This window comes from Ambystoma mexicanum, chromosome 3p (assembly GCF_040938575.1).
Source record: "Ambystoma mexicanum isolate Mex_15411 chromosome 3p, UKY_AmexF1_1, whole genome shotgun sequence".
Taxonomy (NCBI): Eukaryota; Metazoa; Chordata; class Amphibia; order Caudata; family Ambystomatidae; genus Ambystoma; species Ambystoma mexicanum.
Genome location: NC_090925.1, coordinates 348062509 through 348082629, shown reverse-complemented (window position 1 = coordinate 348082629; position 20121 = coordinate 348062509). Strand labels below are relative to the sequence as shown.

Genomic DNA, 20121 nt, shown 5'->3' with positions numbered 1-20121 from the left:
ACCTTGTGCCTTCCACTGTTTAGGTCCTGTGCAGACTGCAGTCAAAATGAGTACTTTGCAGTCTCTCAAGCTACAATGTGTCTTGGTCAATGTCTTCAGCTTGAAATTGTCTGGGAAGGTAGCAAGGGTATGGGGGCATTGCTCATTATATATACTCAAAGTTCTTGGTGTATTGTGTTGTGTTCTAACAAGCTTGCAGGTCTCTTCACCATAGTGCCAATTGGCAGGGGGCAGAGAGGTTCCATTGATCAGGATTATGGTTGCACCCTTTGGAGAGCCAAGTTGGTTAAAAAATGTTCTATTATTCTAATGTCTTTGTAGGTTACTCCAATGAGTCCCATCCGAATAAAAGTGGATCCCTCTCATGATGCCAGCCAGGTTAAGGCAGAGGGCCCTGGACTGAACAAGAGTGGTGAGTTTGAAATCTCTGCAAGCTAGCCAATGTGAGTAAGGTTTTCAGCTTAACTTCACATCCGGGAGTTCCTTGCCTGTAATGTACTTATTGCATCTGAAAGTGTTTCAGGAATTTTAAATCCAGTAGTCCGATGTGCAGTCACTGATTTACCAAGTCAGATTTACTTCTATGTATAAAATAAGCACATTTATCTTTTAGGTGTTGAAATTGGGAAACCTACGCATTTCACAGTGAACACCAAAGCTGCTGGCAAGGCAAAGCTGGATGTTCAGTTTACTGGTACCACCAAAGGGGAAGCAGTGAGGGATTTTAATATCATTGATGACCTTGATAATGCCTACACTGTCAAGTACACGCCAGTGCAGCAGGTACGTTTGTGTGCTACTTGTTAAATGCCCTGTACGAGAAACTAGGAACTGATCAATACACCATTACTGCACATATTTTATGATATATGGGTGAACACGCTTGTGGTAACGACTACCGCAAGGTTTCTTTGAGTTAAGTAGACTAATGTTGCTGTATGCAAGCCGATGGTGGTTGGCTTGCTAGGACAATGATTTGCATTGCAAGTAATGAACGTTATGTGCATCCTTGGTGTCTAGTTAGAAACCCTATGGGCTTGGTGTATTCTAGGACTCTTGACGTGTGGTGTGACCAGCTGCCTTACTACAAAACAAATGTATTTTGTTTTTGCCACGGGTGTCGGCTTCTCACACCAATTCCATGGCAAAGCCTAGCGAACCTGGTTGTGCCAGTGGTTTTCACTTATTGAAGTTTAGGTCAAATCATGACAGACTCCAAAAACCGGACCACAAATCTTGGTGGTTTTAAAATTTTGCCCCACATCTTGAGTCTCCTCTTATGCTTTCACCAATCTCATGGATGTTTTAGGGGTCCGTACTTGGGAGAATTCTCATTTCTGTGCTAATTCCCTTCAACCTTAAAGACCAACAGCTCTTTTGCTGGAGTTTAAATTTTAACCCTCGAGTGAATGAGACTTTTTTCTTACTCATGTGTTTTGACCCGATTTGGATTGTGGTTCGTCTGTTTTGTGGAGTCTGACAAACTCCATTGGCATCTGCATTTTGTATGGTGACACACAGCACCCTCAGTCCAGTGTGACCGAGATATCCTTTGGATTTCTCACAAGGTTTAAATACCTTGTTTTGTGTGCACTACTGTTCCCAAGAATAGTAAAGTGAAATTGACTTTACTCGCGTTTTCTCTTTGTAGGTCCAGCACACACCATCTTATGTGGAGGGTTTGGGATATACCTAGTAGCCCCTTATCCTACATTCACACATTTTTTGTTACCCTCACTACTTTAAATGGCTGGTGGCAGTGGTTTTATCTTCCTGCCATTGTGCCTTTGGTACCTCCAGACCTTCTGTCAACATGGCCCTGGTCGTCTTCTTTGCCATTTTCTGTTTGTGGTCTTTCTTGGATTTTACTCTGAGCCAGGTTTGGGCCCTTTGTTTGTTTTTGCCTTTAGCAGGCTTAAGCCCTGAAGCCCGCCTCTGGCTCCAGTGTGTTTGGAAAGGCAGGATGTGAGGAGGTTCCCAAAACTCCCCTGTCCTGTCTCTAGAAGTGCATAAATGCAACCAGTCCTGATTGGCTGGCTGTCCTTTTACGACAGCCACCCTGCTGTTTGAAAACCTAGGCTGTGCATGAATGGGAGAAACCTGCTTAAAAGGCAAGGGTTTTGGGACTAGAGGCAGTCGACCACTGGGAGATACCGTGAACGAAGCTTGCTGCATCCTCCCGGACCTTTGAATTGCCCCGTGAAGCCCTGCTGCTGTGCTGAAACGCCTTTTTCTGATCGACAAGAGAAGCTCCGGAAGGCGCGACTTCTTCGCTTGGGTTAGTGGGACCAATAACCCCGATTAACTCCACTGGACCATCTTCCCTGATTGGCTGTACTACTTCGCTGCTGCAAGAACCGAGTGCCATGGGTCGAGAAATCTGTAGTAAGAGTGCAACGTTTGAAATCCGGCCAGGAGTCTCCGAAGGACCCTCCCGAAGCAGGACAACCAGAGCTAGAGTCCCTCGCCAGAGTGTAGGACACAAGGAGTGAAGGAAGCCCAAGCGAGAACCGCAGTGGTGCGGTTTACCGAGTACTGAAACTGCAATGTGCCGCTGATCCAGAAATGGACCATAGCTGCCTACGACCTCCAAATTGCTGCCGCAGGAGCCCTCCAGATGTCCTCCCTCTTGTCCACACGACTGACTCCGGAACCCAGGTTCTGCACCGCTGCAACAGGACAATCCAACTGGACCCCTATTCTTCAAACCAGAGGTACTGTTTAGACTTGGGGTACTTACCTCAGTGTCTTTTTTGAGCTGTACTTTTCTCAGTTGAGACTTGCAGTGGCTTCCTTTTCACAGGCTTAACAGCTTGTGACCCTACAAGTGATTTCTACAAAACTCTTGGTGCAAGACTTTTATGATCTAAGTCTTAGACTGTGTTCCAATTGACTTTGGCTGTCCTGGCTCCCTGCATACTCTTCTAGCCCATTGACTTTAATATTTCTGTCCCTCATAGATGGTAATTTGTTTTAGATTGTTATTGCTGGGAAAGGCTTGTCTAGATCTCATTGGAAGATTGAATTGTCCTTGCCTATGCTGAGAACCTGTTTTAACATTTTTTCTTCCTTTAACCTTTCCTATCTGCAAAGTATAACTAGACTAGAATATTGCTAAACCTGTTGTGAAGTTGCTAATCTTTTTGTTGCTCCACAAACTGTACTCTTAATAGGCTGGTATTTCAAGCTTTCTGCTCCAGTGGATATTAACCCATATTGCCTCTAGCTAAAGATCACACCACCCTGCAAAATGGTAACTTCAGGTTAAGGCGATGTAAACTCCTGACCGAACATCCTTAAGTAGGGGGTGTTGGACTAAATGTTGAGAAACAACTTGTTCTGTTGCAGACGTTGCAATATTGTAGTAAAATGAAAGCATGTTGAACTATCTAGGAACGGAATGTGTCTGCATGCTGTTTAACATTACATTTTCTTACTCCTTATTTAGGGTAACTTGGGTGTGAATGTAACTTATGGTGGGGACCATATTCCCAAGAGCCCATTCCTTGTTGGAATTGCCCAAACCCTGGATCTCAGCAATATCAAGATTTCGGGTCTGGGAGACAGTAAGTTTGTAATCTGCCTCTGTGGCAGCTGGTTGTAATTAACTCATGTAATAGAATGCCTTTGCTTAAGGGACAATGTGATCTCAAATGGCTTAAAGTGGCATTTATACTTGGTACTTGCCCAAGAAGCAGTTTTACTTGCATTTGCAACAGATTGGGTTAATATTTTCGTATCTGGGGACCAGTGATTGATAACTTCATATGTTTTATGCCTGTGGAATGGGAGGAATTTTAAGTGCTACAGGTGTTGCTTGAGACCATTATTTTGATGCACGTGTCTCATATTTACAGAGGTTGAAGTTGGCAAAGACCAGGAGTTTACTGTTAAATCAAAGGGTGCTGGGGGCCAAGGCAAAGTAGCCTCAAAGATCACTGGCCCCTCCAACAAGTCTGTGCCCTGCAAGGTTGAACAAGGAGTAAGTCCTGACAACAGCACTGTAAAGTTCATCCCTCGGGAGGAGGGTCCGTACGAAGTGGAGGTGACCTATGATGGTGTGACTGTTCCTGGAAGCCCCTTCCCAGTTGAAGGAGTTCCACCTACTGATCCCTCAAAGGTATGACTTTATCAGTTTTCCTTTAGAAAAACTGTTATGGGGTATATTGCTAATGAAACTTGTTTTTCTGGTGTTGGGGTTGGTGTTCTACGTGGATGCTTGGATGCACTGTGGCTTGCAATGACTGCTGGGTCTTGTAAATACTCCACTCTTTTCAATGCTCATGGTGTCCCAGCAGGAAAGGATGGCCTTTTTTAAAAACATGAAACCAGGGCAGTTGCATGGCTGCTGCTGAGCCCTTTTAGTTTCAGCCATCCCTTTTCTCAACCCAGTAGGAATGGATGACTTAAGACAGTTTGCGGGGTCTTCTAGATTATCATTCTGTTTCTTTAGTAGTCTTTGGCTCCCGCTCCTCCCTCTGCTTACACCAAGTGACATCGCTGCATCTCTCATCCATATCCACATGTGCAGACCCTTAAAAGGTACCCGACAGATGGTTGGATTACTGATTTGGAGTGTGAAGCTCTGACTGAGGAAACATTTTGTGCAGCTTAATTACTGAGTTTGTATTTATTTGTATTTAGTTAGCGCTTTACTCCAAGGCGCTTTACAAGAGGAACAAGCAATACATGACAAATGAATCTGAACCAGAAAACAGTACACGGAACAATTTACATTATTGATGAGAGGTGCTGAGGGAGAGGGACAAAGTGAGAGAGGGGGTGGGAGGAGTAGGTTGAGTCAGTGAGAGAGGAAGCAAAGGATGCTAGGGGGGTGAGTGGAAGAGAAGATTTTAGAGAAGTGCAGAATGAGTAGCGGGAAGGGGCACAGGGTGGAGGAGAGAAGGAAGAGATCCGTGGAGAGAACTGGAGGGAGGATAGGTGGGGAGGGTCAAGGCCATAGAGGGATTTGAAGACTAGACAGGTAATATGGTACCAGTGCTAAGAGGGTAACCTGTAATGGTTGACCTCAAGGGTAATTCAGTAGTCTTCACCCCTCCCCTTGGGCACATGCTCCTCAGATCATGTACCAGGGACCTACATGGGATCCAGAACCGTTTTACCCAGAGTGATGTCCACCTAATACCAGGACTTGCCATAAGACTTCCCTTTGGCTCCTCAGATGTTTGGGCTACAGCTCCTAGCGGCACAATGGTGAGGGATCATGCGAGTTGTACAAAATCAGGCGAAATGCAGGGGCCAGACCCCCTGCTCTAGCAGGATCCTATTCATGGCTATAGTGGGTCGAATCCCCTGAAAGCGGGGACAGTCTACCGTAATTGACCCGTTCAACCATTTGCATGGCTGAGGACCCCCTTTGTGGCCTCCTGCTTCAATGCAAGTGTTGTCCTGCCTCCAGCTATGAAGTGTACAGACCCTTCACGTCAACCCAAGAGGACCCCTGGTTTTTGCTCAGCACGTGCTGGCTCGGTTTCTGCTCCTTTGGAATCATTTTAAGATCCAAATCTTTCAGGGTTTCAACACCAGTTTGGTGAAGCTCTTGACCTGATAAAATGGTCTGTTAGGTAAGAATTGGTGCAGTCACACCCGTGAGACTACACAACACTTAACTGATTATTGGGTAACCCACCATTTGGTATAGGTTTGTTCTACTCCAGTTGGTAGTGTGACTAAGCAGCCAGGCCCATCTCTGTACATCCTACCCCAAGGAGACCTATGTCTCCGACAAGTAAAAGAAACTTGGAGCAACCAGGTTTGCAAAATGAAAGGTTGTTGGAAGCTACTTTGCAGGCCATGAATTTTGCTATACAAACTTTGGGGAAACTCTGAATCAATTGATAGAAACAGACTATTTTGATAAAGTATGCATGCGTGGCAAAATATTGGGATGGCTACTGGTACCAACTTACATTTAGCAGGCTCCATCATGCAAAAAAAGACAGGGATGTCAACAGTGGCTGTGGAAACATCTCCCACAACACAAATATCTGGCTCGGTCATTCCGCATATTGAAGGCATTATTGTAGAAAATCTAGAAAATGAGAGGGACTTGCCTGATGGTGAAATTGCAAGCAGGTCGGAATTTAATGTGGTGGCACTGAAATCTACTACGCTTAAAAATAGTGTATACCATCTTTACCACCAGTAAGGGGGAAGCAAATAAAACTGATTTTTAGATAGTTTACCATTGGGTGCAGAGTGCCACTAAAATTGTTGCGAACTCTCGCGCCAATCAATTTTTTAAAGCTCTCTCGTTACCAAAAAAACCACTATTGTGGCATTGCAAGCAATAAAAGAAAATATAAATAGCAGTTGCAAAGCCATTTTGGAGCATGCACTTCCTCAGCCCATAGACTATGCACCTCTGAATGCATTGATGAAGGAAGTAAACCGTCATGAAGCTGAAAATCCACAGAAAAAGTGGAGAGGCAGAATTGGAGCCCCCTAATGTGACAAATTACACTGACGGATATGAAAAATGAAGAAGCTATGCGGGCATATAGATTGGAAATTAGAACGGCAGTTGATGCATACATGTCTGGACAGTATGCACCAATTCCCGCAAGCTTAGATAATGTGACCATTATAAAACCATTGGCATCTGCTGGAGTGATTGAGCAGAATGTAAGGTCAGAGGTACATCAACTGGCCATAAAATACATGGACCCCCCTACAAATTGGAGGGAGTAATACTCAAGTACATTTGCCTCCAAGTCAACCTCCTCTAACTTCTTTAGTAGCAGGAGGTGACCTAAATTCTAGGGGAAACCTGCATATAAAAACTAGATAATCAAATCCCGCCAGCTCTTCTGTTGAAGCCAGTGGAGAAAAAAGACCGGCAGCGTATTCCCTAATCTTGGCTTGCAGACCACCACCTTACAAGCAATATGATCTTAATAGGAAATCAGTTATGGCCATTTTTTCTGAATTGCCGCAGTTGGACGATATTCAATCAACGGATATTGAATAGGTGGAATTTGTAAGAGATGAGAATCTCAATATTGTGAGATTGTGGCTGAATTCCTGTGTGGTGCAAAATCACATCTGGTCAACTAAAACAAATCTATACAATTTGGGATTTGAACTTGTAATAAAAAATAACACCACGCTCACTTTCTAACAATGTCCCATCACATTCAGCAAAACAAACGGGGGGGGGGGTGTCATCAGAGCAGGGATCACAGGGAGAAAATTCAAAGGTCAGCATGTGCCATTGTAAATGTGCCCATGAACATCTGTAACTAGATCTTGTGTGTTGCCAGAACCAGCGTTCCCTGTTGAGTTGGAATACCAGAGGGTTCACCCACCTTCTTAATAATGACTCCAACCAGCTCAGAATGTATGATCTAATTCTTACAGGAGACCTGGCTTATCGAAACCCCAGTTTGGAATGGCTTCGACATTCATGTCAATGCTGCCTATAGACCATGTTCTGGCCTACTTGCAGCCATAAAAATTCGTAAGGGAGTGTCTTCACAATTATGGGCTTGTCCAAACAAGCGCATGCTCTTGGTGAAGGTCCGAGTTGAGGGAATGCAGTCTCTCACTTAATAGTGGCTGGAGATTTAAATATCAATCTCCTAACCAAGAAAACCACTACAAGCGAGGGCAGAGCATATAGATGGCACGTGCTTAGTAAATCCCGGCATTCATATATGCTAAATGGCATTTTTAAAAAAGATACACCTCCGAGGGCAACCTGGCATAATGGTCAATTGGAATCAATCATTGATTACATCTTTGCGAATGATACTATGCTCCCAATGGTTTGAGTTTTGTGGTCAATAATGCTGAACAGAGTGATCATAGAATCTTAACAATGAAATGGAGGCAGAAAGATCTGAGAAAAGCTAATCATACTGGTCACCAGGGAGGTACTTTGCAAGTAAATCCGGGGCTCAATAGACTCTGATGGTCGGATGATACCTTATACCAATTTAATCAATACATGGTAAATTCGATAAAAAAAACGCTACTGATATAGATATGGCACTACAATATAGTAACGCAATGCAACTTTTTTAGAATGTAAGATCGAATTTGCACCAAAAAGGGAAACATCGACATAGTTTTGACTTAGTCTTAAAACTAGAAAAAGCTGAGAAGTGTGCCGAATTGAGACAAGCTGAAGGTATCCTCCGGACATTAGATGCTTACTTGCAAAGAAAATCAGAATGAAATATGCCAATTGGGTAAAATGTCATCGGGTAAAAATGTATCAAAATGATGGTGCTGTTATGCTGAGCACCCTGGCAACAAAAAATACTGCAAAAATGTGGTCCATAATTAATTGTGCTACGGGGACTTTGCAAATTGCACCTCAAGCAAATGCTGTGACTGAACAATCTTGGGTACGGCATTTCCTTGAACTATACTCAGTCCCGCAGGGTGTGAAATCTTTTGATCCCAATGTTTTAGAAGACCATTTTGAGATTGAGTTTGATTATGAAGATATACTATCATTAATAAAAAGAGCATCCAATTCCAAAGCAGCTGGACCAGATGGTCTCAAACTATGCTCTAAAGCTTCATCCTGGGAGGTGGACATTGATATTGTGTACCATCTTTGCAGCAATTAATGCAGCCCAAGCTTTACCGCAAACATGGACGCACTCATTACTGTTCCGATAATCAAGAAGGGCTATCGCCAAGCTCCTAGTAGCTATCGCCTGATCTCCCTTGATGTTTCAGGAACATTTTTTGGCAGATTACTATTGAGGAAATTTAACGCTTGGACTAATAAACTGCAAATAAGAGTCATCAATCGGGATTTGTAGCTGGTTCGGGAACAATCCCAAATATACTATGCCTAAATTTGATTAAGAACCATTACGCTGCCCGAGGCCAGCCTCTTTATATAGCGTTTATTGATTTTAAGACAGCATTCGACTCTATAAATCGAGTGCTGCTTTATAAAAAGCTAGTAAAGCATAATTGTCCAAAATCTCTAATTCCTCTGTTATTGCATGGAAGAACAAAGCAGGTACGATTAACCTACGACGGTCTACTCTCTGCAATCATCCTGATTATGAGAGGACTGAAACAGGGGTGTCCGCTGGCCTCAAGTTTGTTTAACTTTTTTATATTTGATATGGGAGACATCTTTACAAACATCTGCTGTGACCTCCCAAAAGTAGGTAACAAAGTTAGTTATCTGCTTTACACAGATTTAGTATTGCTGTTGCAAACTCCATCTGGTTTACAACAAATGTTAAATAAACTGAATCAGTATACATTAGCCAATCACATGCAAATAAATTCAATATAATCCCAAATTTTAGTCTGCCATAACACTCGTAAGCGCAAGACAAGGACCTATACTTGGACAATTCAAGACAAGGCACTTGAAGTGTTGGAACATCATAAATATTTAGGTTTCACCTTTACGCACTCCGCTAAAATGAAGAATGAGAACTTGGTACTACAATGCAAACTACAGATGCTGACCTCGCAAACTAAGATTCTTGTGGCCAGATTTGGAAAATTCTGGATCAAACATGCATTTTCCTTTTATCAAATGAAGACAGTCCCTATATTACTATATGTAGTGGAAGCTGGAAAACCACAAAATCGGCAATATTGGGATAAAATAGAGGCCAAATACTGGAGGCAAGTGCTACAATTACCAAACTGCACTCCTCTTCCGATGATATGCTTTGAGTTGGGCTCATTATCACTGTATGCGCAGGTCTTGTGGAAAATGTGCGCTTTTTTGCGGAAGTGCCTGTTAGGACTTAACAACGTGAATGTCCTAGGTATTGTAGCACAGGTATTGCTTTCCAATTTTTAACTGGATTCTCCAGAGATTGGAGCACATTACTATATAATGAAATGGCTGATGCTGTGGTGAGCATTGAGACATCCAAATTTAGCACAAAAAAAATCTATGAATGTGATTGGATTAGAAGTCTAGCGGCCTGTCAGACGTTATAAGGACTTTGATATCTCTGTACGGATCAAAAAGATATGGTGTGATGGCTAAATACTTAATTAAATGTCCATCTCCCCATATATTCGCCTTCATTTATGGCACACCCGAGAAATATTGCAGAGGAGAAACTAAATCAAGTTAACTCAAAATCATTGTCGTTATTGTGTAGATAAACAGCAAATGGAAACTTTGCAACACTTGATTGTGGTATGTCCTTGTCTAAATGTGCTTGGAGCCAAACTATTTCAAAATGTATTTATGGTATTTTCTGATTTGGATGGGAGCACAATTTGGAAACTATTGTTCACAAGTGCCATATTGGCCATGAAGGTTGCGATTGTGCACTTCCTTGAAGCTACAGTCCCAGATTTTGAGCCAACATAACAGCATTAAGGGTCAAAGAGATTATAGGTAATCAGTCTGGAGTTTAGTTTTTCAATAGATGGTATTCATATAATCCATTTGCTTTTACTTGCAGTAATGATTTCTTTTTTAGTCATGCTTGGTCCTTTTGATTTCTGTATGTTTGACTGAGAGGTTATGTAAACATGTTTATTGTGGCTGTTGTGAATTCTTTAGAAAATGCATAATTTGCACACTTGTATAATGTGTATGTTTGCATAGATGTTCAATGTCTGTATAGATTATAGTTTTTTCTTTTCTCTGATTGCAAAATGTAAAATATTTGAAAAGTTGTTTTCAACAACTAACCAAATAAAAAAAGTAGAGCTGTAAAAATGAAATCAGTAAATACAAGTAACGCTTACACTCAAGGTTAGTTATTTATCAATTTTTTTAAAGTTTTTTTTTTTTTTAAAGCCAATTTGTAACAATATAAATATACTTTAAAATCACTTTTGAATCACAACAGGTTAGTGGATACTCTTTGGATATGCTTCATACACAATTCCTACACCCTGAGGTGAGTTCAATCACAAGGACAGTAATGGAATTTATATATCACACTAGTTTACTTTGTAGATTCTGAGGTTGCAGAAAGGTTAGGGAAGGCGAAAGGTAAGACAGTTTCTCACTACATGTGAGGACAGCTAAATCCTCCAATGAAGTCTAGATAAACCTTTCCCAGCAGTAACGGCATACAACAAGCTACCACCTTTGAGGAACTAACTATCAGTCAATGGACTAGAAGAGTGCCTTCAGGGATCCAGGACGGCCAAATTATTTTGACAATCTATGGATCTGATGCATTTCTTGGCTCAGTCTAAAAATCACTTGTAGGGTCACAGGCTGTTAACCCTGTGAGAAGAGTTGAAATCAACTCTTAAAATGGTAACCCAATGCATTTCCCAAGTGAGAAGAGCACAGCTAAAGTAAATAAGGTAAGTACCCAAAGCCTAAACCGTACCTGTGGTTTGAAGAAGTGATCCAGCTGGATTCTGTCTTGCTACAGCAGTGCAGACCCTGGTTCCTGAGCCTAAGTCGTGGGGACAAGAGGGAGGACACCTGGAGGGCTCCTGCAGCAGTACATGGGAGGTCGTCTGCAGCTACGGGCTCGTTTTGGGGCAGCAGCACTTTGCGGTTTCAGTGCTTAGCAACAGCATGATGCGGATCTCGGACACCAGTTGGACTCTTTGCTCCCTATGGCCTGCACTCTGGTGAGGGGATTCTGGATCTGGAGGTCCTACTTGCACAGCAGGGTGGCTGTCCTGCATGGACAGCCGGTCTATCACGACTGGGTGCATTCAGGTTACCAAGGAGACTAAGCACAGGGAGTTGAGGGCACCTCCTTCACTTCCTCCCCTGCCAGACACACTGGAGCCAGAGGTGGGTTTCGGTACTGAAACCCGCCAAAGGCAAAACAAAAAAAGGGTTAAACCTGGTTCGGCGCATGGAGTAAAACCCCCAAGAAAGACCCCCGCAAGAAATGGCAAAAAAAGACCAGGGCCATTTTGGCACTGGTCACCTATGGGTGCTATACTGCAGCTGAGGATTCAGCTTGCTGTAGAAAAGCACAATGGTAGGAAAATTAACCACTGCCACCAGCCATTTAAAGTCGTGAGGGCAACGTAACATTTCTTTACATGAGGAAGTATTTAAAGGGGCTACTAAGTAACCCCCGAGCACTGTACATAGATGGGGTGTGCTGGACCTACACGTGGAAAAGGTAAGTAAAGAGAAGGTATTTAAACCGAGAAATCTAAAGGATTTCTCTGTCACTGCACTGAAGGTGCCGTGTCATACAAAAAGTAGATGCCTATGGAGTTTGTCAGACTCCCCAAAAAAAACTGAATCCAAATCTGGTCAAAATACATGAGCAAGGGAGGAAAGACTCACTCTAGGATAAACATTAAAAAGCCCTAAAGACCAGCAAAAGAACGTTGGGTCTCTAAGGTTGAAGGGAATTGGCACAGAAATGAGAATTCTCCCTAACAGTTTTCGGTTGTGTTCCCATGCTGGCCGGTCAGTCCAGTTATGAGTTGGCTGTGTTGATTTCTGTGGATGTGGCTGTGTTGATTTCTGTGGATGTGAGCACTATTTTTATTTTTGTTGCCGGGTTCAGTTTGAGGTTTTTCGTTGTCATCCAGTTGTAGAGGTCTGTGAGGCAGTTTTGTTCCTGGTTCATGGTCGTCTTGTGTCAGTTGTGTCTGCGTAGTTGCAGACAGTCTGTGGGTTCGAGCGATTTTCATCAGAGGGTACATGTAGATGTTGAAAAACAGTGGAGAGGCTGGATCCCTGTGGAACTCTGCAGGAGATATTTTTGGTATTTGAAATGAACGGTGGTAAGTAGGTTCGGGTTGTGAGAAATGAGGTTAGCCACCTTGGTGCGGATTGCTGTATGCCACATTTAATCAGCCTTTTTTTTTTTTAGTCTTGCGTGGCTTACTGTTGAAAGCCGCAGATATGTACAATAGTAGAAGGGCTGATTGGGCGGCGTCTGCATTTATATTCAGGTTGATACTGATAGGAGCGCTGATTCTGTTCCTCTCGTTGGTCTGAAACCAACTTGTGACTTGTCGAGTTTGTTTCAATGTATTGAAGTAGGATTTTGTACACATGGTTCTCCAGGATCTTCTCTGGGAGGATAAGTTGGATATCTGCATGTAGTTGCTCGGGTCTTCTGCCCTTGGATTTCTTTTTTTTTTACCAGTGGTTTGATGTATGCTGATTTGAAGGCACTTGATAAAAATCCTGCAACATTGTTTTTCCTGAAGTCCACGAGGTAAGAATTCATGAAACTATCCCTTGGTATACAGGTCCCCAAAGGATCTTGATACAATGGTATCCTGAACCCAGTAAGTACCATAGTCCCAAAACACTTTTATTATATTAAAATATACATTTATTATATTAAAATATACATTTATTATATTTACACCAGGTAGATACTTCACTTAACCAACAAACAGGAATTCTTAATACTTTTCAAAGGGCATTACTTCAATAGTCGTTGCTTGCAGTCAATTGTTAGTTTGACACTATGAACAGTTCTACTGCATTATCGGTACTACCGCACACGCGTTACTTCAAATATACAGTAATTGTATTTAGTTAGCAAAACCATGTTAGTCTTTTAGGAAGGAGAAATGTTGGTTAACCACACAGCAGTAGAGTTTAACCTTCTAGAGACAATTTTCAGGCTAACTAAAGTTTTTAAAGTCCAATCCCTAACTATACAAAAGTCTGCATCGGAGTGGATCCAAAGTCTTAAATAGCAGAACACAAATGTTCCTCAGGATACTTTCAGTCTCTTGGATAAGTTACTTGGCAATGGCACAACAAGGGGTACCCTGCAAAAGGACTTGCGAAAGTGACACAAGCTTGCGTCAGAGGTAGAGTGGACACCCCTGTGCTCACTCCAGTCACACTAGAGCGACTTTGGTTCAAGGCAAGTTATACTTTTCAGCCCACAGTACCTTAGGTTAGATGAAATGCTCATAGCTGGGTTATGCTCTGTGCAGCAGCGACAGACAAGTCTCCTGAGTACTTGCTCTGGTGACAAAAGGAAGGACTGAAGGTGATGTGTCGGCAGCAGTCTCAAGAGGGGACACTTGGAATGGATTTCTTCCGTCTCCTTGGTCGGTCTGTGGTTTTGCTGCCTTTTTCTCGGCACCAACAAAGGACGGTATGCACCCAGTCGGTCTTTCGCTTCTGTAATCTGGTGAGGGGACTTGGATGAGTCGGATCGTGCCTCTGTAGGTCAAACTGGAGCTCACCAAAGTTTTGGATGGATTTGGCCTCGCAAAGACGTTGCACTGCAAATGGGTTAGAGGTTGTCTGGTATTTGCGGTCTGCAGCTCTGGAAAGGCACAGCACCTTGGGAGATGGCTCAATTTGTAGTTTCCTATGGCTGGTTGGTCCCACCAGCCAAATACAAGTCTTGTTCGGAGCTCCTCTGTCATGCAGAAAAACAGGGTCAGGACAGCAGTGATTGGAAGTGTCTGCAGGAGTCTCTGGTCGTCTTCAGCTTCGGCTCCAGTGGTTGACTTGCCTTTCACCTCAGGAACCTCCCATTTTAGTCAGTTTTCCCACTCCTCTGCGAACTCAATTTTACAGAAAGGGGCCTGTGGCTGTCCAATTAGGACAGCCAGACACTCCTCCCCCTGTAATTGGGAACTGGTTCCATTCAGGCACCCTGACAAAGTGCATGGGAGTGAATAATTCCTCCCCACTATCTGTCCAGACACTGGCGCCTAGGTGGTGCAAGCAAGGTTTCCCGCCAAAGTCAAAACATACATGTCCCCCTCCCAGAATGATAGAAGGGGTAACCAAGAACCACAATAGAAATGGTGAAAAAAGAAAGGAGCCACCATGTTGGAACCTATTGTGCACACAACCAAGACTTTGAATAAAGTCTGTGCTAAAAAAAATAGCACGATGGTTGGTAGAACAGATGCACTGCTATGACTATAGGGTTGTCGGAGCAGAGAAAAGGGACTAGGTATCCCCTTAGCACTCCACATAAGGTTGTGTGTGTTCTATCTCTCATAGTGTAACGTTTTAGGAAGGATACAAGTATCCCTCTAGCCTTAAGAACTGTAGTTAGTAAGGATAATGAAATGATCTTAAAACCCAAAGGGTTCCCAGCAACACTGCACATAAGGTGCTGTATGTTGCAAAGGTTAAACACAGGTGCCTTTTTTTTTTTTTTTAAAGCGATATGGAGGAGAGCGGACTCCATAGTAAAGAGAAAATGCAGAACAGAATTTTAAGTCAGAGCAAATAAGAATGAATGAAGGGGGATCGGGGGGGGGGGGCGAGGCTCCCTGCTCACCTAACTGAGCGACTGTTATTCCCTGAGTTCCTTCCCTCCTCGAACGCTTTGAAAAACTTGCCGGTGTATAGGCTCTATATAAATGAGCATTACCATACAGGATAGAAAGAAAGGTCCAGAAATCCAGCAAAAAGTGCTGGGGGTTTCACTAGGAGAGGCGATTAATCTCCCTAACGGAGGTTGATGTCCTTGATCCGTGTGGCCACGGTTTCTTCTGTGATTGGTTCTATGCACATGCATTTTGCCGTAGTCTGTTTCGCCTGTCTGTGGTATGGCAGTTGTGATTGTACTAGCCTGGGTTGTGTTGGTCTTCATTGTTCTGATTTTGATGTCCAGTGGTTCTTTGTGGATTGTTTGGCGATTCAACTCTTGTGGCGTAGTATTTGAGTGCTGCTGATTATACAGTCTGAGCTGTTTTTGACATTTTATTTTGTCCTGTCGGTTGTGCTGTTTGCTCCATGTTTTTGCCATTTTCAGTTCTTCTGTGACCCATTTTGCAGCCGGTTCCCTTTTTTTGCTGTGTCTAGGAAGGGTTTTACTTGTGCCAGGTGGTCTAGGGCCTCAGTGATTCAGATGTTGAGTGTGCTCCTCTGTGTCTAGGGTTGTTTCGGTGGGTTCTGTGGTGCTGGGTAGGGTTGAGTCTAGTATTTGTCAATTTGTGTGCCTGTACAACAAGTAAATTGTGTTTCAAAGCGCCCACATAGCAACAGGGAGGAAACATAGGATTGAAAACAATGTATATACTGGGGAATAAAGACAAACCTGCTAGGCCTTGTGAGTATTCAGAACGTGCAAGTGCAAAGAGAAGAGGGGTCAGGGAACGGTGGTAAGTGTTGGAATGTCTGTGCTCGTGGGTGAGTTGCAAGTATAGCAAATGCTCGGGAGCGTTGAGCTGCAATTAGTGTTTAAGTGCAGGCCTACAGTGGGGGTAGTACAGTGGGTGCCGAGGCAAGTGCTGTATCTAGGCAGAAGCTGAGGCGATTAGGTGCGAGAGGCCAGGGCCCCGAGGACACAAGGGCCCTGGTCACCAATTGTAGCAACCTTTTGAGGTTAGCAGAGGGAAGAAGGGAAAGGAAGTGAAAAGGAAAGTCTTGAGGAGCTTCCGGAATTTGAGGTCTGGCTCAAGACAGAGGAAGTAGGATGTTTCACAAAAGGGAGCCTGCTGAAGTAAGCGATCTGCCTCCGGCCCTCTGTTTAGCAAAAGGCTTCACACAGTTGATACCAGAGGAACGTAGAGGTCTAGAGAATATTTAGTGATGGGAAGTTGCAGATAGCATGGTCCGTGGCCCCAGACAGCCTTGTGAATGATGCAGAGAGATTTGAATTTAATCCATGCAGCAACCGGGTGCCAGTGAAGAGATTTCAGGGCAGGAGAGATGCGGCCCTAGTCTTGAGGCCAAGGTTAAGTCTTGCTTCCCTATTCTGGATTGGCTGGATGGGTCGTAGAGGAAGAGGGTAGATTAAAGAATAGGCTATTGCAGTAGTCCAGCCTAGAGAGAACCAGAACTCTGGTAACATTGAGCTTCTGGAGGAAAGTAAGGAAAGGGAGAATTCCTTTGAGAAGGAAGAGTTGAAAGTTGGACTTCTTGGCAATGTTCTGAATGTGAGCGAGGAAAGAGGAGTCGAAGATGACTCCAAGGTTTTTGGGATTCGGATGGAGAGGGGGAGAGCCCTTAGACGATGACCAGAGTGAGGGGAAGGAAGAGGGAGCATGGGTCTCAATAGGAAGGAACTTTGTCTTGCTGGCATTAGGCAGAGATAATTGGAAGTGTACCAGGACTGGATAGCAGGCAGTTCGGGATGATGGAAGAAGCAAGGGGGGGTCAGCAGGTAGTTTGAAGAAGAGTTGAATGTCATCCGCGTAGCACTGGAAGTTGGGGAGAAGGAGGAAAATGCGTGCCAGCAGAGCAAAGTAAGTGTTAAAGAGCCAGAGAGGTGTTGGAGCCCTGGGCCCACCACAGGTGGCTAAGGTGGCCAGAGTAACCTGGGACGGATGGTCAGCTGGGAAGGTCAGCCCGCTCAGATACCCAGGGTATCATGGAGCTGATTTTGAGTATTAAGTGGTTAACTGTGTCAAAGGCAGAGGGGAGAGAGTCCAGAGATGTGAGGAGTTATTCATGGGTGCTAAGAACGGTTTCCGTGCCTCTGGATTCTCAGAATCCAGATTGATTGTTGTGGAGACCCCCAACAAGTAGTGTCAGGTAAGTTGGGTCAAGGCCAACTTCAGGAGTTTCCCAAGGAAGGGGTAATAGAAATGGGGCGATAGTTAGCTGAACAAGTCTGGCTTGCTGAAAGTTTTTTCAGGAGGGGTGCACCAGTGAGTGCTGAAGGGAGAGGGGAAAGATCCAGTAGCAAGAGTGGTTGCAGAAATCAGCAAGAGTGTGTGCAAGAGACAATGTTGTCCTTGATGATTGTGGAGGAGCTAGGGGAAACCTGTTTGGAGGAGAACTTCATTGAGTGGACAACTCTGGTGACCTAATAAGGTGTGACCGGGGAGTAGAGGAAGGCCGTAGGAGGCAAGGGGGGTGTGCCAGTGGTTGGGGGAGAGGGTAGCAAGGGTGCTGAGGATGTCCAGAGGCTTGTGTGGCCTGTGCGTTGCAGAGGGCATGGGAAGGAAGAGGGGAGGAGACTGCGGCAGGGTTGGCTAGTTCCCTGCAGATGGAGTCTGTATTGCCTTTTTGCACAGGCTGCAGGCCAGTTTGTCAGAGGGTGAGCCTGAGGGTTGCCACTTGCGTTCCACAGCTCTGCACTTGTGTTTCAGGGCTGAAGTTAGGAGTGGTACCAGGTATTGTGCTTAGAGGCAGGTTTCAGGTGGATCCCCATGACGGGGGCGAGAATGTCCAGAGTGGTGTTAATGGCCAGATGGAGGTTGCTGAGCAACATCAGAAGTAGTCTGTGGTGGGAGAGCAGGGAGGGGTGGTGGATGTGAAGGCAGTGGCTGACACCTGTTTCATCAGGCGGATGTACGTGAACAAGGTTGGCAGGGCTGGAGGAGGTGTGGTCCGAGCCAAGGGGACCCAGATGAGGAGTGGTCTGACCAGTGGGGGTGACTGGGAGGTTAGTGAAAGATCAGAGTGGAGGGCGGCATCAAGGGCGTCCAGGAGTGTGTTGAACCAGAAGGGAGAATGAGTGAGTTGCAGAGGTAAAGGAAGAGAGTATTTGCTGTGACTGAGGAGTCGGTGGATGTTGGTCACCCATGATCAGCAGTTTAGAGGTGGTTAAGAGTAGCAGAAATCTGCCCATTCAGAGAGGAACAGGGTGGTAGCACCAGGTGTCCTGTAGATGGTGGTGATGGTCAGGGAGATATGACCAACTTGCACACCAAGATTTCAAAGGAAGAGCAAAGCTGGGTAGGTATGGGGGAAGGAAGGAACCCACACGAAGATTAAGGCAACCCCACTGCCAGCATGGTTAGATCGGGCTTGGAAATAATCGTGTAGCCATCAGGGAGAATGGAGTCAAAAGCAGTGACTGAGCTGGCATTGAACCATGTCTCGGTGGGGGCGGGAATGTCTAGGTCAATGTCTTAAAGGAGGCAGATGGTGGAGTGTTTGTTCGCTGAGCGGGCATTAAGTGTCGCCAGGTGAGGGTCTCATCCTAAATTTAAGCCATCCAGGTCTAGACTCTTCCAGTGTCTTTTCTTGCTTGCATAAACTATTGCCTTTCCGGCCAGTACACTGGTTTGGAGTGTGATGTAGAAAGGTATCTGGTAATGGTCGCTCCATACTACCTGTGTAGGTGGCGCTAATGTGCATAGTCCTTCACTGCAGAAGATTGCATCCAGGGTTTGTGGTGGCTCCATTTAATATTTGCTTGAAGTGCAATCTTACCAGGAGTGGCAGAGGAGTTCACTGCGGTTTCATTTATTTTCAAACCAACTCTCCCTATGGGAATTGATTCTATTCAGGCAATCGTGTCGTGGTAGTTTTATAAAATGGTGGGTTGTCTCCTAGTTTTCTTTATCAAGTTGGGGCTGTAGGATGGTGGTCTGTCAGGAGGAACACTATGTTGGTTTGGTAGTTGAATCTTGATGAAGAGGAATTCGGTCTTCTGTCGGTTGGGTTAAATGGAGCGGCTAGGATGTGGTCATTGTTTATGATTGCGATTCCGCCTCCTTCGGTTTTCTGTCAGCGTGTGGATTTTAAATTGTACGGTATGGCTTCATTCACGAGGGCTTTGTAATTGTCAGAACCAGGTTTCTGTAAGAGCGTGTCTGTGCCTCTTTCGCTTAGTAGGTCATGGATTTCTAGTTTTGCCATGGATCCAACGTTGAGCAGGCTGCAGTGTTTTTTTTTTTTTTAGTTTTCCTTGTGGGTTGTTTGACAACACAATGAACAGACAATACAGTTGGGTTTCCATTACTGGTGATTCTCTCACGGTAGTGGCTGTTGGGATGAGGAGTTCTTTGGTGGTCAGTCTCTTCGTAGTCTGATTAGATGGATTTAAGGGTTATTTGTGTTTGCTTCATTCCGGCTGGTGGTGCTGTCCTTTGTTCCAGTCTTTGGTGGTGTGGGGTGTGTAGAAGGTAATGGATTCAAGTTTGTACCTGATTCTTGTTGGAGTTTTGTCCATGGTGTTCTCCAGGTTGGGGTGGTTCATAATTTGTTTTGCTTATTGTCTGTTTGTTGCTGGCTGGGTTTGATGTGTTAATTTCCCAGCAAAATATTGCCGTATGTTTGCGGCAATATTAATGCATGGAACCTGCAGGGGACACCCCGCTCCAAAAAACCTTATCCCCACAGAAAATATTGCATATGGCCGTTCCCAACAACCATATATACAGCAATATTTTTGGTGGGGATATTATCCGATACTGCTGGTTGTCCGTCTTTACTTACAAAGGAGTCGTATGTGGAGAGGTAGCGAACAATGTAGTCTGTCTTTGCTCTCTTCTTTGTATGTGTCCTTGGGCCATTTCTCTTCACCAGGTTTTGAG

At 44.4% G+C, this 20121-nt stretch overlaps 1 protein-coding gene and 1 long non-coding RNA gene across 6 annotated transcripts in view; one reads left to right on the top strand and one right to left on the bottom strand.

Annotated features, from left to right (window-relative positions):
• LOC138580431 (uncharacterized) overlaps positions 1 to 20121 on the bottom strand; it is a 624618-nt gene that overhangs the window by 322190 nt on the left and 282307 nt on the right. The gene's annotated exons all lie outside the window — the stretch shown is intronic.
• LOC138580430 (filamin-A-like) overlaps positions 1 to 20121 on the top strand; it is a 456077-nt gene that overhangs the window by 292095 nt on the left and 143861 nt on the right. For all 5 annotated transcript variants that reach the window (XM_069650971.1, XM_069650969.1, XM_069650970.1 and 2 more), the window contains exons 18-21: positions 322 to 412; positions 614 to 783; positions 3449 to 3566; positions 3858 to 4120. In XM_069650971.1, coding sequence (XP_069507072.1) covers positions 322 to 412; positions 614 to 783; positions 3449 to 3566; positions 3858 to 4120 — 642 coding nt within the window. The remainder of the gene's footprint in view (positions 1 to 321; positions 413 to 613; positions 784 to 3448; positions 3567 to 3857; positions 4121 to 20121) is intronic.